The sequence below is a fragment of the Lissotriton helveticus genome, chromosome 5_1, assembly GCF_964261635.1.
Source record: "Lissotriton helveticus chromosome 5_1, aLisHel1.1, whole genome shotgun sequence".
In the NCBI taxonomy this organism is placed as follows: Eukaryota; Metazoa; Chordata; class Amphibia; order Caudata; family Salamandridae; genus Lissotriton; species Lissotriton helveticus.
The window spans coordinates 87,834,506-87,853,816 of NC_136065.1; the positions used below are offsets into that span (position 1 = coordinate 87,834,506).

The following is a 19,311-nucleotide window of genomic DNA, read 5'->3' on the forward strand; positions in this document are numbered from 1 at the left end:
TTTTCCTGTGTTTTCCAGTTCCTCATGTAAATATGTCTGCTAATGCTACAGTAGAGCACACGTTTAGTGATCTGCCTCCTCACGAATATTCTTACCGCCTCGCTATGCGCAACAACACATTTATCCGTATGTTACATTACTCACACCAGACCAGCAATGCCACAAATTGTTGGGTGTGTGGTCGACTCCCCCCTTTCCAGACACCGAAGGGAGTTCTGCCACTTTTTCCTTATCCATTCTCACATAATGGTTCGTGTGGAGCATGGTCCACGTTAACGTCATCCTCAACAGATATGTCTTTTCTTAACGGTACATGTTTTCCAGACAAGCAAGGTCTTCCCCACAGAACAGGTTTAGATCTAGAAAACGAAGTATATAATTTAGGTAATTATTCGTCGAATTTCATGGTCCTGAATGTTCAGTCTGATACTACTCCAGACTTACCTGCTATTTCAGTACTACCTGTCAAAGGCGAATTATGTGTCCGTAGTTATGGTTCTGTACACATAGGTCATAGTGAATGTACTACTGTTATCAAGTATAGTGACAGTGGGAAATCTATTTTCAAAGCTTCACGTCATTCTTATTTTATTTGTGGTCAAACTGCATATGTCCGTCTGCCCCTCGATTGGGAGGGAACCTGTTACATTGCCTTCCTACTGCCACCTGTTTTTCTAGCCCCATCTGATTATCACAGAAACACACATCTAGTACACATTAGACATAGAAGGGAGTCCCCAATTGTCGATTATACTGAAACTACTCTAGAACAGTATACAGATTTCAATAAAGGTTTCTTCTTCTTTGTAGGACCTGTCCAGAATAGTAAACTGATCCGTAGGTTAACAAGAACCCTTGAAGCTGTAGTAAATGAGACTGCCTCTGCTCTAGGTAACCTAACCGAAGAACAATCTGCTATGAGATTTGTCGTTTTGCAAAATCGTCTCGTCCTTGACGTCATACTGGCCGATAGGGGCGGGGCCTGTAGAGTCATCGGATCTAGTTGCTGCATTTTCATTCCAAATAACGCGCCGTCCGTTTATTCAGCTATAACCAGACTCCATAAAATTGCCCATCTGTTACACCAAGATCCAGGCACCTGGACATGGTCCGGTTGGTTCTGGAATATAATTTCCGCATGGGGATGGAAAGTCCTGTCCTTTCTAGGTATTGCAGTAGCGATCATATTCAGCTGCTGCCTCTGTATACAATGTGGCCCTGCGATTTGCAGCATGTGTGCTACCTCTTGTATTCCTAGTCCCAAGCCCCGTTCTAAATCCCGTTCCCAGACAATTCGAGACGAGCAAATGGTACTGTATGAAATGATAGATGGTATCATGAAAATTGATGTTTCCTGATGGAAACGTAGTGACAAGGAGGGAATGTGGAAAAGTAAATTTTGCCATGTTCTGTGTCCCTACGCCTCATCCATCATATGTTATGTGTGCATGACCAATATGCATATGTTATTCCCCATGTCCGATTAATGACGCAATTCCAGTTGTGTCCACCTCTAGTATGCTATTTTCCAGTCCTCGTGAATACTACGAATATCAGGCCTATGTAAAGTAATGTTGCCACGTTTCCCAGTGTGCACGTTATTCCATTATAAAGTCCCCGTTTCCAGGCCTCAAAAGGGCCCGGACCACAGATTCAGCTCCTGTCTCCTGAAAGCCTCGCTGAGGAGCGATACAGCCCCCACCTGTATCCTCGACCCTTCACTTACTTCCTGCCTCGCAGTGCCCGGTGCAGCTTGGCTCTGCCTCTGAGTCTGCCAAAAGTATGTTATAGTTCCAGCTATCAGTTCAGTCCTCCTCCTCTGCATTCCTAAGCTACTGAACTGCATCAATAGTTTCCGTCATTGTCTAGCCTTCTCGTCTCCACGTTAGAGAAATACTGTATTTAATGGTCATTTAGTATTCTTCATCACGCACTTCATGTAGAATAATGCATGGTCCAGTCTTAGAGTCAAGTTAGCTTTTCCCCTCATGACTTCTAGTTTATATCAACATGTTCCCTAAACATTAGATACCAGATAGGGTTTAGGTACATGTCGCTCCGACCCTCCAGACTCTAGTCTCTGCTCCTAGCACAGAGTTCATAGCCCCCAGCTTCTCCTAGTAACACGTCATTGCTAGTTTTTGCGCACCATTAGGTTAGAGGTCCCGGCTCCTTAGGTAGCCCCCTCCTATGTTTCCGCCCATTCATGACATATTCTGTTACGTTTGCATCACATGTCTATGTATACTCCCAGTTACACCTCTTTTTACTGTTATCTTTCGCGACTGCTACGCGTCACACCTTCTGCTCCACCCACTGCTACGCCTACTGCAATGTAATGCTATGTGTTCGCGCTATGTATATATGCCTGTGTTTTGTTATTGAATGTTAGCGCGCTCATCCCAGACCTAGCCCCAGCAGCTGCTGGGCCTCTTTTCCCCTGCTGGGCCCCAGTTGTCCTGCTGGGCCCTGTCACCTCTGTTCTATGCAGGTTGTCCTGATCCTGTCCTTATGCTGTAATAAACCTGCAGAAACTCCTACTACCTCGAATCTTGACTCTTATTTTATTGAGCTATCTGTTATTCATTCATTCATCCAAAAATAGATCCGGTATTATTTATTTATATACCACAGTGTGTGCCGCTATCACCGCAGCATAAGCCGAAGGTCTACCCTCAAACGCATCGCGAGTTCAGCCAGCCATGAACTCTACATCTATGTCCGCCCTAAACTTACCATAGGCCTACACACACGTGGCCGCACACCTTAAACGCACCACATCACAGTGTCGTTGTCAGGCTTATGGTCATGCGCGGACAGGCATGACCATGGTGTGCCGTAGGGGTGCAAGTGATGCAACCGCACTGCACACACTAGTAAATAGGCTCGGGGGAGCGAGGAGCAGCAGTGACACTACGTGATACACATTGATGCCCCTCATTTGCTACAAGCAGTACTATGTCAAACAGGAATCACTAAGTCACACACATCACACACCAATGAACTAGTGAGCCATGCCAACTCATCATGCATAACCAACTATTGTCTCTGCACTGTCACAGGTGATCAAGGATATGCACTCTGCCCTTGGATGATGACACCCCTCCGAGCCATGAACACACAGGCCCAGAGGCAGTACAATTTGGCCCACAAATGCACCAGTGTCATCGTGGATCACACATTTGGCGTGTTGAAGTCACGTTTCAGTTGCCTGGACATCACAGGTGGAAGGCTCCTGTACAGCCCAGACATCGTGTGCAAGATGATCGTTGCATGTTGTGTGTTGCACAACATATGTGTACGCACCAGTGCCCCATGGCTACAAGTGCAGATGTACCTCACGATGATGAGGAAGATGAGGCAGGTGAACCACACCCCACTGCAGCTGCAGCAGAAATAGCCGTAGGAACACCATCATTGGCAATTTCTTCACATGAGCACGTCACATTGTGACAGTCCTTAGCAATCATGGGACAGTACAAAATGCCCACAGGCTCAGCATGTGCAAATACATTCATTACAACACACATTCCCTGAGTGCATGTCACTCCTCTGTACAAGCACATCACTCTGACAAGTGTAAGTGCAACATGTAGTGCTAACAATCTCATAATTTGAAAATAGATGGTGGGTGTGTCACCTCTGTACAGAGAGGCTGTTTAGGATGTCACTTATTCGAAATGCCATTTCTGTGTGTCAAAGATAGTACGGAATCCCCCTCATCAGCGTTTTACATGTGTCCCACATCATTACATATAGGCTGTCATTTGTGACCTACAATTGACAACAGGCCTTCTTTTGGGGTCAAATATGTACCTCCATGATGCAGGGATGCACCCTGTGACTCCAGTCCCATAACATGAGCAACATGGACGTAAGGGGGAATCACTGCCCCTACATTTGTCAATTCTTTCATACTTGATTAATACATACATGGCACGTCTGTGTGTATTAGTATGTATTATTCACGTTCTGTGGAGTGTCGAAGCTGTCTTAGCACTGGGTCATGCAGACCACACTTTACAATGTTGCCCCGTGGAGGGCCAGCCAGAGTCCTTTAGGGATTGACAAGTTACTCGCAAAGGCAGGAGTTCAGTCCGCAGGCTGGTTGCTGTGTCATTGTTAAGCAAACAAAATATGGCAGTCCATGTCGCTGTCCAAGGTTAGTGTCGCAGAGTGTATCGGGGGACAGTGAAAGGTGTTATTCCAGGGCATGATGCAGAGGGCAGAAACAAGCCATATAGCGGAGATGAGTGCTACTGCTTCCTTCTTACCACTAAGGCAGATTCATCCTCATCTAATGCAGTGTACTGACTAGTACAGTATACTTTGATGTAGCTCTGTGACTCTGTACCATCTGCTGTGGTACACTGACAAGTACAGTTACCTCCTAGTAACTCTGTCACTCTGTGTCATCGAATACAGTGTACTGACTAGTACATTCTACCTCTTAGTAGCGCTGTCCCTCTATACCATGGAATGCAGTGTACTGCCCATACCTTGGTGTGGCTTTATCACGCTGTACCATTTAAGCAGCATACTCAGTAGTACTGTACACCTTGGAGTAGGTATGTAACGCTTTGTCATCTAATGCAGTGTACTGACTAGTACACTATTCCTTCTAGTAGCTCTCTTACTCTGTACAATCCAATGCAGTATACTGATTAGTACTGGATATCTTGGAGTAGCTCTGTTGATCTGTATCCTCTAATGTAGTTTACTGACTAGTACTATATGTGTTGGAGTATGTATGTCACTCTGTACCACTTCATATAGTATACTAACTAGTACAGTATACCTTCTAACAGCTCTGTTACTCTTTACCATCTAATACAATGAATTGACTAGGACAGTACACCTTCTAGTATCTCTCTTCCTCTATACCGTCCAATGCAGTGTACTGGCTAATGCAGTACTCATTCAAGTAGCTCTGTCTGTATGATCTAATATAGTGAACTATCTAGTACAGTCCACCTACTAGTAGCTCTATTGTCTCTACTATCTAATGCAGTGTACTGATTAGTACAGTACATATCCTAGTAGCTTTATCACTCTGTACTCTCTAATGCAGTATACTGATTAGTACAGAATACCTTCTAGTAGCTCTGTACCATTGAATACCATATACTGACTGGTACTTTATACCTTGGATTGGCTCTGTCACTCTGTACCATCCTAAGTAGTGTACTGAGTAGTACTGTGTAACTTTTTATTTTTAAACCCATATAACAAGCTTTTTTAACCCATAAATACATCCATAAAAATTCTTTAAATATGACGATAGTAATACAGAATTGTTGAATAGAACAGATTTACAGAGAGGGAGTAAATCCTAAAATCCATAAGGATAAACAGTATAAACATTTAAGCCAGTGTACAAAAAGCAAAGAAAAAACAGTACCTACTGCCGGTTACAAATATAAACTAAACAATTGATTAAACCTTGAGTACCCAAGCTTGTACCTAAACCATCCTAAATTCAATGATGTAACTGAATTGCAAGAGAATATCAAATGTTGCATAATAAATTCAGAACTTGGTATTAGATATTAAACATAGTGGCACTACCTCCTAAAAATACGCAGAATTTTGAGATCTTAATCAAAATAAGCTGCCCAGATCATCTCAAATTTCTTAAGTCCTCCCATTCGTAATGCATAGGTTCGTTCACTCCTTTTAACTAGCTTCATTTTTCTGACCCATTCATGGACAGATGGTGCGTGACCTGATCGCCATCTTTGAAGCAGAAGTGATCTGGCTACAGCCATTGTAATATATAATAATTTGACAAGAGAAGGTCTGGGTCGAAGCCAAATATTATTAGCCAAGCACTCGATCCTATTAAAATACCACATTCACGTTCCAGATAAAAAAATATATAATTACAGAACCTCAGGATCAAGGGGTATTGTAGTATAATATGTGCCCAGTTGGTTGAAGGATGTTTAAGGCAACGGAAGCACTGCGCTGGTTGGTTGGTATACATCTTAAACAGAAAAAGTGGAGTTCTATAAAGTAGCCATTTACTAAAAAATAACTTCCTTTGCAAATTAGCTCCCCTTAACGTGCTGAAATTAAGATTGTTGACTGCTGACCACATACTTGCTGAGATTTCCATCCCCTCATGCTTAGCCCATTTCGAAATTGCTTTCTTCTCCAAATCAATACCCTTGATGGAAGCTACGCGCGTTTTCCATTCCCCAGGTTTCTTAAATGCCATATCTTCTAATAATTTTTATACTAAAGGTTTCCTTTCACTGATCTGGACCAAATCAAGTTTAATCAGGAATTTACAAAAAATATTATATGACCCAAGAAAAAGGAAGTCATTAGCAATCAAATGAGACATTTCAGCTATGCTCAGCCATCTATCATCCCTCAAAAAATCGTGAGCTTTTCCGGAATCCAGCATTGGCCAATTTTTGTGTTATCACTGAAGATTCTCTAATCCCAGATACTAAGATAGGGCCAGATAACGGGGTTGAGGAGTTGATTACGGGGATAGAGTATCTTCTATAAAAAGCCTGCCGTTTTGGAAAAACCACTGTACACACTTATATCGTACTAATTTAGGCGATTTAACAGTTATTAATGGGCAATGGATCTGATTTTCCTTGCAAATTAAATTCATAAAATTGTTAATAAAAAGATTTGATTGTAGTTCCGGCTTAAATCTCGATATGTATTATGCAAAGTAATAATCCCTCAGATTTGGGAGAGCTAATCCTCCGTTTTCCAGCTCTTCGTATAAAGTGCTTAGTGCAATTCTAAGGGCCTTCTTTGCCCAAAGGACAGCTGTAAACATAGACTCTATTTTGGTAAGAAAGGAGCTGATTAAAATACAGGGAATCACAGAGAAAAGGAAATTGAATAGTGGAAGGACAGTCCTTTTAATCTGATCACTGACACAATATCGACGGAAAAAATATCGACCTACACAAAAATCGACGTTGGAATATTGTAAGCAAGAATATTGACAGCCTATCTACAACATGGTAAGTACAAAAATATCGTAATTAAAAAGATCGTTTTTTTTAAAAAGAATTTTGTTTTAATAATGTAAATAATACTTATAAACCAAATAAACATAGTTAAAAATATTTAATAATGTTTAAAATTAATAAATAATACCTATACAATAATATAACATTAATTAAACATATACATAAAAATATAATATATACTTACCTAATAAAACATTTTAATAATTATTTTAATAACTTATAAATTATTAAAAAGTATTATAAATTACAAATACATCCACACACATCAAAAAATAGCATAAATAAAAAGTAAATAATTGTATTTAATAAATGTAATAAATAAGAAAATATACTTTCTAAATTTTTTAAATTAATAATATACTACATTATCAAAAATAATAATAAAAATATTAAATAGCTAAATAAATAAAAATACTATTCAAAGTCCCAAAAAAGTACAGTAATGATAACATTAGATAGTGTAACACTTAAAATTACTATTCCAACTTCAGAAAATGCAACAGTGGGGAAAGCGTTGGATAGCGTAGGGGTAAAAACTACTATTCCAACTCCAGAGGGCGCTACAGTAGGGAAAGCGTTGGATAGCGTAGGGGTAAAAATTATTATTCCAACTCCAGAGGGCGCTACAATAGGGAAAGCGTTGGATAGCGTAGGGGTAGAAATTACTATTCCAACTCCAAAGGGTGCTACAGTAGGGAAAGCGTTGGATAGCGTAGGGGTCACAATTAATATTCCAAATCCAGAGGGTGCTACAGTAAGGAAAGCGTTGGATAGCGTAGGGATAAAAATTACTATTCCAACTCCAGAGGGGGCGACAGTAGGGAAAGCGTTGGATAGCATAGGGGTAAAAATTACTATTCCAACTCCAGAGGGCGCTACAATAGGGAAAGCGTTGGATAGCGTAGAGGTAAAAATTACTATTCCAACTCCAAAGGGTGCTACAGTAGGGAAAGCGTTGGATACCGTAGGGGTAAAAATTAATATTCCAAATCCAGAGGATGCTACAGTAAGGAAAGCGTTGGCTAGCGTAGGGATAAAAATTACTATTCTAACTCCAGAGGGGGCAACAGTAGGGAAAGCGTTCGATAGCGTAGGGATAAAAATTACTATTCCAACTCCAGAGGGTGCTACAGTAGGGAAAGCGTTGGGTAGAGTAGGGGTAAAAATTATTACTCCAACTCCAGAGGGCGCTACAGTAGGGAAAGCGTTGGATAGCGTAGGGGTAAAATTTACTATTCCAACTCCAAAGGGTGCTACAGTAGGGAAAGCGTTGGATAGCGTAGGGTAAAAATTATTATTCCAACTCCAGAGGGCGCTACAATAGGGAAAGCGTTGGATAGCGTAGGGGTAAAAATTACTATTCCAACTCCAGAGAGTGAAACATAAGGGAAAACATTGGATAGCGTAGAGTTTAAATATAACATACTTATAAAAAAAATTGTGTTTTAAAATAATAAATAATTACATTTTTTAATAACTCTACATCATTTACAAATACCCATTAATAATTATTAAAAACATAATTACAATTAAATAATTAATTAACAATAAATTAACAATAAATATTAATCACCAAATAATAAATATTGAACAATAAAATTACGAATTTTTTTAAATAATTTAAAATTAATTCACAATAAAAAATAGTAAACAATAAAATTATTTGTCATACCAAATAATACTTTTTATGAAACATTAATTACCAATTTATTAACAATTTCCAATTAATAAAAAAACAATTACCAATTAAACACATTATTTACAAATTAACAAAATTAATTACCAAGTATAAAATTAATTACCAATTAAAATAATTATTTGCCAATTAAAAACATTAATCACAATTAAAAAAAATAATTGCCAATAAAAAAATTAATTACCAATTAAAGCAATTAATTACCAATTAATAATTAAAAATAAAATATTTACATAATCATGAATGAATTATTATTAAATTACTTCCCACCCAATTCCCCTTTAAACCCACAACCCGCGATAGAAATAAACACAAACATTAATTAAAATTAATTTATAATTCCTAAAAATTATTAATACATTTAGTATATTTAAATTACTTCCCACCCTATTCCCCTATAAACCCACAACCCGCTCCGGTACTAAAACATTAAATTTACTTAAAAATAACATTATTATTATATAAAAATAATACACATATAATTTAAAACAAGTAAAGTACTTAACAAAAAAAATATTACACATACATAATAAAATACATAACAATAATACAAATATCGATATTAGTAACTTTGATATTACTTACATCGATATAAAGAAATCGATATTACTTACCTTAGGGTCGATATTCTGTCCAACGATATTCTTGACCTCGATATTATGTACCTTCGATATTTCCAACACGATATTTTTGTAGGTCGATATTTCAAATTCGATATTTTGACTGTGCACCCTTTTAATCAAAGACACCCTACCCAGGTTGGTTAATGGGAGAGAGCTCTATCAAGGAATAAGTCCTGAACTTTTCGTAAAAGTGGGGCGAAATTCAAATTGTATTAATCAACTATTTGTGCTGAAAATTAAACACTCAGATACCTCTTAGGTTTTGTGTTTAACAAGAAAGAATATCGGGGTGTATGTAGCTCCATACATGCTCCGCCACACTGTAGGATTTCTGTCTTTTTTTTAATTTATTTTATATTCACCTAATGCCTCAAATTCCTCAAAGATCTCAAAAGTTTTTGCTTGGGCCTCCTTCTCAGGCTTTATAATAAGCATGATGTCATCTGCATATAGTTTCAATTTCGCAATAGTTGGAAGTGGAGGGCAGATATCAATACTATTCCTAATTGCAAGCGCTAATGCTCGATAAACAAGGCGAATAGTACTGGAGACAGAGGGCACCCTTGGCTAGACCCCCATTTAACCTTAACCTAGCCAGCCTCTGAGGTGTTAATGATTACAGTGGCTTCAGCATTTAGATATAAATTCTGAACCAACCCCGTAACTTTGAGAGGTATGCCAAAATTTTGCAGAATACAAAATAGGGTCTCCCAGACAACTAGGTCAAATGCCTTTTCGGCATCTAATTGGAGGACTAGAGCAGGTATCCTTTTAGTCTCAAAATAATCCAATGCTTCCGTTAAATAGTGCGTATTTGTGCCGAGCTGCCTGCCAGCATAAAACCATTTTGGTCAGGGATAATCAAATGCAAGGCATTTTGATTAAAATGATTAGCTTGGTGGTTATTTTATAGTCAGAATTTAATAACGTGATGGGGCGGTAAGAATTAGGATCTTCGCTATCCTTTCCATTTTTCAAAAAGCTGACTATATTCCCATTTCTGAATCAAAATGGTATCGCCCCACCTTCTAAAATCGAATTAGCTAACCGTGAAAAATAATCCGAACTGGCACTACGAAAGACTTTAAAAAATTATGCAAAGAGGCCATCCGGGCCGCAGGCTTTGCCGCTCAGAAGATTTTTTATGACCCCCTCCAGCTCAACTTTTGTAAACGGCCTTGCCATACTCATTTTCTCCATATCCGAGAGTACCAGCAATTCATTTCTCTGGAGGAACCCTTTCAGGGATGTTGTATCAATAATCTGTTGTTGGCCGTATATAGAGCTATAATGTTGTAACATTATATCACCTATTTGTACCGGGTCGTCCGTAGCAGTTAAAGGACATTTTAATTCAGTTATCTGGTTAGTAACAGCATGTTCCCTTGCCTGCCACGCCAGGAACCTACCAGTAATTACTTTCTTCATAAATTTTGTGTCTGTGATGCTGGTAAAAGGACTCACTCTTAAGATATTATCTTTCGTTAAGATCCTGTTTAGCCTGATCAAGCTGCCGCTGGTTAAGGACTGTGGGGCTGCTAAGAAATGCGTTGAGAGACCTTTGTACTGTCTGCTCTAAGGATCGTCTTTCTTCCTTAGCTTTCCTAAGATTATCAGCATCTTTCCCAATGGCTAGACCTCGAAAGAAAGCCTTGAGTGAATCCCACACCACATATAAAGGTGCAGAGCCATTGTTACGCGTGAGAAATTCTTCAATCTCGGTTTCAATAAAGAGCACCCAATTTTCTTCTGATAAATATTGCCTATTTAGCATCCATCTTTTAGGAGTCCTAATATAGTCCCCTAACTGTAACTCAAGAGTCAACATTGCATGGTCTTAGAATCCATTCTGAAGGATTCTCTGCTGGCTGAAACTCAGTCTCCTAGAAATAAGAAAAAAATCGATGCGTGATGAGGTATGAAATCTGCCTGACAAACAGGTATAGGCGATCATGGTTGGGAACGCCGCCCTCCAAGGATCCAATATGTCCAGAGTCGTGCCATAATTTTGTATAACTCTTAGAGTTCTAGGTTTCAGCTGTTTTCTGGACAGAGCAGAGGAGTCTATTTTAGGAGTCATCAAAAAATTAAACCCCCCCCCCCTAAGATCAGTTCTGTATACCTTGATGTAGTTATGTCACCCTTTGCCATCTAAGGCAGTATGTTGACTAGGTCAGTATACCGTTTATTAGCTCTTTTACTCTGTACCATCCAATGCAGTGTACTGGCTACCTTGGAGTAGCTCTGTTGCTCTTTACCCTATAATGTGGTGTACTGACTAGTACAATGTACCCTCTAGTAGCTCTGATACTCTGTATCATCTAATGCAGTGTGCTGACTAGTACTGTATACCTTGGAGTGGCTTTGTCTCTCTGTATCATCTAATGTAGTGAACTGGGTAGTACTGTATACAATGGACTATCTCTGTCACTCTGTGTCATCTAATGATGTGTACTGACTAGTACTGTATGCTTTCAAGTAGCCCTGTCACTCTGCATCATCTAATACAGTGTACTGACTAGCGTACTAGACCTTGGAGTAGCTTTGTCTTTCTGTGCCATCTAATGCAGTGTACCGAGTAGAACTGTATACCTTAGAGTGGCATGGTCACTCTGTGCCATCTAATACAGTCTACTGACTAGTGCAGTATATCTTCGAGTAGATCTTTCACTCTGCGTCATCTAAGGTAGTTTACTGACCAGTTCTGTCTACCTTGGGGTATCTCTTTCACTTTGTGTCATCGGATGCAGTGGACTGATTATTGCAGTATATCCTGAACAACTCTGTACCATTTAATGCAGTGTGCTGAGTAGTACAGTACACCTTCTAGTAGATCTGTCACTCTGTACCATCGAATGAAGTGTACGGACTAGTACTGTACACCTTCTAGTAGATCTGTCACTCTGTACCATGTAATGCATTGTGCTGGCTAGTACTGTATACCTTGGGGTAGCTCTCTCACTGTGTACCTTCTAATGGAGTGTACTGACTAGTATAGTGTGGGTTTGAGGGTCTCTGTTAATTTGTAACTTCTTATACAGTGCACTAACTATTACAGTACGCCTTCTAGTAACTCTATGACTGTTTTGAATCTAATGCCGTGTACTGACTATTAAAGTACACCCGCTGGTAGCTCTCTCACTCTGTGCCATCTAATGCAGTGTACTGACTAGTAAAGTACACCTTCTAGTAGCTCTGCTACTTTATAACATCTTGACTAACTCTATTAGTCTGTACCATCTAATGCAGTGTACTGGCTAGCACTGTATCCCTTGGAGCTGCTCTGTCACTCTGGATCATCTAATGCAATTTACTGAGTAGTTCTGTATACCTTGGAGTAGTACTGTTACCTGGTACCATCTGACCCATTGTACTGACTAGTACAGCATGCCTTCGAGTGGATCTGTTACTCTGTAATATAGAGTACAGTGTACTGGATATTACACCTACTGGTAGCTCTGCCACTTTGCACCATCTAATGCAGTGGGTTGTACAGTATACCTTCTAGTAGCTCTCTTACTCTGTACCATCCAATTCTTTGTACTAGTACTGAATACCTTGGAGTATCTCTGTTACTCTGTGCCATCTAATACAGTATACAGACTAGTATGGTATACCTTCCAGTAGCTCTGTCACTCAGTACCATCTAATGCAGGGTATTGACTTGTACTGTATGCCTTCTAGTAGCTCTCCTACTCAGCACCATCCAATGTGGTGTACTGCCTAGTACTGTATTCTTAAGGGTGGCTCTATTACTCTGTGCCATATAATGTAGTTTACTGATTAGTACATTTTACCTTGCAGTATCCCTGTCACTCTGTACCATGTAATGAGGTGTACCGTCGAGTACAATATACCTTGGAGTAGCTCTGTCACTCTGTACCATCTAACGGAGTGAACTGACTAGTAGAGTACAATTCTAGTATCTATGTTACTCTGTACCATCTAATGGAGTGTACTGATTAGTACTGTATTCCTTCTAGTAGCTCTTGCACTCTGTACAATATAATACAGGGTACTGATTAGTACAGTATACCATGGTGTACCTCTCTCACTCTGCACCATCTTATGCAGTGTACTAACTAGTCCAGTATGCCTTGGACTAACTCTATTACTATGCGCCATCTAATACAGTGTACTGACGTGTTCTCTATATTTTAGAGAAGCTCTCTGGCTCAGTACCATCTTATATATAGTACTGACAAGTACAGTATACCTTGTAGTCGCTCTGTTACTGATACCATCTAATACATTGTACTGACTAGTACAGTATGCCTTGAAATGACTTTGTTACTCTGTTACATCCAGTACAGTGGACTGACTAGTAGAGTACACCTACTGGTAGCTCTGCCACTTTGTACCATCTAATGCAGTGTACACATTAGTACAATATACCTTCTAGTAGCTCTCTTACTGGCTAGTAATGCATACCTTGCAATATCTCTGTCACTCTGTACCATCTAATGTGATGTATTGTCTAATACAACATACCTTGTAGTAGGTCTGTCGCTCTATGCCATCTAACAGAGTGTACTGACTAGTGCAGTACACTCCTGTCACCTCTGTCACTCTGCTCCATCTAATGGAGTGTACTGACTAGTACTGTATACCTTATAGAAGCTCTCCCACTCTGTACAATCTAATACAGTGTACTCACTAGTACTGTTTACTTTGGTGTAGCTCTGTCACTTTGTACCATTTAATGCAAAGTACTGAGTAGTACTGTACACCTTCCAGTAGCTCTGTTACTCTGTACTATCTCTAATAGATTACTGACTTGTACAGTATGCCTTGGAGTAGCTCTGTCATTCTGTGCCATCAAATGAGTGCACTGACTAGTACAGTATAGCTGCTAGTAGCTGTCATATTCTGTACTATCTATTATTACGGATTAGCAGAGAACGCCTAGGAGTAGCTCTGCCACTCCGTGATATCTAATGCGGTGTACTGACTAGTACAGTACACCTTCAGGTAGCGATGCGCTCAGTGCCATCTAAATCAGTGTACTGACTAGTACAGTCTGCCTTGGAGCTGCTCTGCCACTCAGTACCATATAATGCAGTGTTCTGACTAGTACAGTGCCCTATTTGCTGCAGTGCTTTGTGTAGTACAGTGTGCACAGTGTGTGTGTGTGTAGTATACTGCGTGGTGCAGTGTAGTGTGTAGTAGAATGCCTTGCCTATGTAGTGCAGTGTGCTGTTTGGTGTAGTGTGTGCTCTAGATGAATGCGTGCTTTTGGGTAGTGATTAGTCTAGTGCCTCGCGCTTTAGTGTAGGGAGCAGTCTAGTGCCGCTCGCTTCAGTGTAGTGAGCAGTCTAGTGCTGCGCGCTCTGTAGCGCCGCGTGCTCCTTCCAGATGTGGTGTACATTAATCATATGTAAAACAGAAGCAGTAATTACATCCTTTGTTTGTGTCATTAAATCTCTAATTGTGAATCTCTTCTCTACAGTGATGGTGACTCTGGATCCTGGCACGGCTCATCCTGAGCTCCTCCTGTCTGAGGGGCAGAGACGAGTGAGAGAGACGGGCAGAGCACAGACCCTGCCGGACACCCCCAAGAGATTCACCCTCAACTCCTGTGTGCTGGGGAGCGAGGGGTTCACCTCTGGCAGACATTACTGGGAGGTGCAGCTGCTGCAGGAGGGGGGAGAGTGGCGTGTGGGCGTCGCAGCAGAGTCTGTGGACAGGAAGGTAGGGATCACATGGTCACCTAAAGGGGGAGTCTGGGCTGTGCGGGGGCTGAAGGGTCAGTACTGGGCTCTCACCTCCCCTCAGACCCGTCTGTCCCCTCGTGAGAAGCCCCTGAAGCTGGGGGTGTACCTGGACTACGAGGGGGGGAGACTGTCCCTATACATTGCTGACTCCATGGAGCTTCTCTACTCCTTCCCGCAGGCCCCCTTCACACAGAGGCTCTTCCCGTTCTTCCTGCTCTGGACAGGAACGGAGCTGAGGCTGGTGTGAGCCCCCCCCCTGCTTCTGCAGTGATAACAGTCTGACCAGGAGCACAAGCAGAGCCCCTTTTAAATAATAAAACGCTCCCTTTGGCTCAACTGTCAATCCTCAGTTTAAACACCGACATTCAAAATAGTCTTCCTCACAATGACCCTCCCACATGTTACCATGACAACCAAGGGGTGGCAATATTTGTTGAATTTGGATATCTAAAAGAAGCCTGTAGGTTCAAAAGGGGCATAGACGAGTACGTATGTTTATTTATGTTCTAGAACGAACACGGGTGCATTTTATCGGTTAAAGAAAACTTTTAAGAAAATTAACTGGAAGGATTAATTGATTCCACCAAGGAGGTATGGAATCATCCTGTAAATATTTTAATTACTGAACAAATGCGCAATGAATCTCGCCTTGCCTTATCTGTAAGGAGTGAATTATTTTCTCAAATGAACTTTATTTTCGCATCAGGTACCAAGGAATTAAGATAAAGATTGAGGTAACTACGTGTTGAATGTAGGTTGTGCTTATTTGCTTTTGCACTTGGGTTTTGTAACCTTAAAGGACACAACGGTCTCAGCTGGCATCTTATTCTGTTTAGGTCACCTACACATTATGTAACTTCGGCTCAACCTATTGTTGGATGTAATGAATTTTATAAAAATATGTGATTATTCTAAGTTTTAAATGTACAATGGAGAAAAGTTTTTGCTTAATGAATGAATCACAAGGTGTAGTTAATGTACACATTTCGTGCATGTCTCACAGAGTGTTAGACTATTGGAATGCACAGGGTTGTTGACCACGAAGGGGCTTTGTATTAATGCATTTAGCGCTTGAGAAAAGAATGTAGTTGTAAAAGCGCTTCTTGTATCATTTCCAGCCCTGATGAAGCCGATTGGTTATCTTGAACCTCGGCGAAACGCGTTGGCATGACTTAAGGGATTGGAGTTTGAAAGAATAATTAAAAAGAAGAAAGAAATCTTCAAGAGCCCAATGGATTGTCCTATGTTTTTTTGAGAAATAATATTACTGTTGCGATAAGTGGTGTGCTGCATTCACTGTTGTAAAATGACAACCAGAAGTCTCATGTGAAACTGACTGCTACATATCTCTTTTCTTTATACAATTTATAACATGCACAGAAAAGTGTTGCCATGTGAATCATACACCAAATGTCATGTAAGATATAATAAAGTATCTGTAGAATTCAATATGTGTATTTCTTTGGCTTGCAGAGCTTTGATATTAATATATCACATTGTAGGGCTGCACTGGGAAGTTCTTATTAAAAGTGATTGTTTTGAAACATGACCTTAGAAACCATTCCTGCCCCAGCCTGACAACAGTGCTAATATTAGTGACCTCAGACGCAAGACAGTTGTCACGTGAACCCTGTATGTAACCCAGATTCAGGGCGGCTTTAGGACTGTGTGACCGGTGCAGCTGCACCTACTCTGACTTGGGAGTGGTGCTGTGCGCAGAAATAACTTTGGGGTTTAAAGGCACCTGCTGCTTCCTTGCGTAGTCAGCAGTTTTCAGGTAACAATAAAAATGCCATGATAACGCTGCTCATAAATATTTCTGCTGGAGGGAGATGGAGGTTTTGTCTGGTGCCAGTTTTGACTCGTCATAAAGTAGCAGTAGCACAGAGGGTTAATATACCTGCTGCAAAGAATGTGTTCATGCAGATCACAGAATGGTAATCCTCATTGGTTTGTGTAACATTTCCTATAGACTGATTTACACACTCATTGACTCTGATAAGGCGTGCTTGGTGTAAAGTGCTCTGACACCCTAGAGTTGGCATGAGTAGCGCTATAAAACTAAAGAAATGCATGTGAGAAAGGGGCTGTGAAGAGATGAGTGGCACTGTTGGAAGGTGGGAGTGAGGGAACCTTTGGAGAAGGCAGTCGGGGCCCTCTCACTAAAAGCTGGACCTCCCAGATTCTTATAGATTAAGAAACTTTATACTCTATTAAATCAAATGCAATAGGTTTTTGTACCGCTGGTATTCTAAATTTACGGATTTGAAGTTGCTTTCATATGCCATAGTGAAGATAATTGAGGGTCAGTGAAGTCAAATATGTGCCTAGGGTCACAAAATGTGGTTAAGTGACGTAGCCGTGATATATGCAGGTTTTCTGGTTTCTCTTTGTATGAATCAGCCACTAAATAGGTTTCTATGTGTCTCTCCTTTTTACTGAAAATGTTAATGCTTTGTGCTCCATCACCACTGAGTTAAGCTGATATTTCTTTGTCAGGCTTTAAAACTTCTGTCTGTGGACAGTGTTTTTGTAACGTGAGCATAAGAATACAACATAATATCAGCCTCCTGCAGTGCATTTGTGACTCCACAAACATTTCCAGGATGCACAGACATATTAGGTAGAATTATCTTGTGTCTACACATTTTTTCCAGATGTTATTGTGTATATACAGACCGTCCTGTATTAAAAGCCGAATCTATTTGTGTCATGAAACTTTAAGAAGAGCAGCTACATGTGTGACCCTCTGAAGCGAATCTGCCTTTCAAGCTAACACCAGTGCATGCTGGGACTGAGATGAGAAGGTACTTAATAGGAAGCAACAAACCATATGTCCCAAAATGCAAAGTGATATTGATACAAAAAGTCAGGGGTGAGGGGTCACTTGGAGTGAGGTTTTGACACCAGGTCAAGCAAAGCAGAATGATTTTGCTCTGAGTTTTAAATGCTGCTCCTGGGAGAGCAGGATTGATGTGTAACACCCGTCACCTCTTCATCCCTTTCGGGGTTTCTGCTTCTTAATATCCTCGTCTCTGCTTCATGGAGATTGGTTGTAATTCTGGTCTCTTGAGTAAGACATGGGTTGAGTATGTTCTGTTTCAGCTCAGTGTCATGACATCCGTATATAAGGTAGCTCAGTAGTTGGTTGAAAAGCTTTATTCGATATGCAAGCTATCTTATAAGCATACGTACATATAAAAACAGCATTTCAAAACAGTAAATAAATGTGTCAACATTAGAATACTAAGACACTAAAATAGGATATAACCCTAGATAAATTAGCTAAAAGGTGAATTAAATTGACAATCTCTTGCAGCGAATCAACCATGAGCATTTTAAAAATTTGGAAACACCGCAAACAATTGGAGGGGCAGTATCAGTCAATAAAATACGTAGTGCAACCAGATGCCTACGTGTTCCCAAGCGCCTAAAAAGAGGTTTAAGCCAATACCGCCTAGGATTAATATAGTCCGGGCACTCAAAAAAAATGTGTGCTACCGTTTCTGGCCTAGATTGACAAAGGGCACAGAAGGGCGATAGATGAACACCGGATTTCCATTTTGACACAAAGGCCGCGATCGGGAGGGTGCCTACCCTGAGCTTGAAGTACACGGCCCTATCAACTGGCAAGGTGATTAAGTCCAGGTAGGGTTCGTAGGCTACCACGTCCTTTATTTCCAAAAATGCTGCAGTCATGTTACAGTGGGTTTGGTTCCTGATGAGTTTGCCAGAGACCCAGTCCCAATAGACTTTTTTGAGGTCAGCCTTTGGTGGAGCAGATTTCGTAGTCCAACAGTCCCCCAGGCCCAGCTCTCCCAAGAGATTTTTGGTGTCCCTCAGCCACTTGATCTTGGCCCAGCCTCCCATGCTCATTACCTCTGCCAAGCCGTCGGCATACGATTTTAACTCCGGGACCCTCCATATACGGGACCAAAGAAGCAATGGTCGAAGGCGAGCCTGATCTTTAATGCTCTTGCAGCCCACATCCAAGAGCACCGGGACTGTCGGGGTGCTCGGGGGGAGGGCTAGGAGGTCCTTCAGAAACTTATTATCAGCCTTAGATAGGGACTCTAGATTACAATGGCCCCACAGCTCGGCCCGTATAATGCTGAGGTTACGCCTCTGGCCTTGTAAATCTCGATAGCAGGTCACAAGGTGTTTGGGTGATGCTCGAAATTCCCTAAGCAGAGCGCCCCCTACCTTTTTGTGGTTCAGGACCATCTTGTCAATGTGGGAGGACCAATTCATATTGTCAGTTATGCGCAGCCCCA

The 19,311-nt window shown here is 40.8% G+C and overlaps 1 protein-coding gene across 1 annotated transcript in view; it reads left to right on the top strand.

The window, feature by feature from the left end:
* LOC144754187 (E3 ubiquitin-protein ligase TRIM39-like) overlaps window positions 1–16,486 on the top strand; it is a 181,098-nt gene extending 164,612 nt beyond the window's left edge. The window contains exon 4 of the mRNA XM_078641770.1: window positions 14,773–16,486. Coding sequence (XP_078497896.1) covers window positions 14,773–15,284 — 512 coding nt within the window. The 3' untranslated portion in view covers window positions 15,285–16,486. The remainder of the gene's footprint in view (window positions 1–14,772) is intronic.
* The last annotated feature ends 2,825 nt before the right edge of the window (window positions 16,487–19,311 follow it).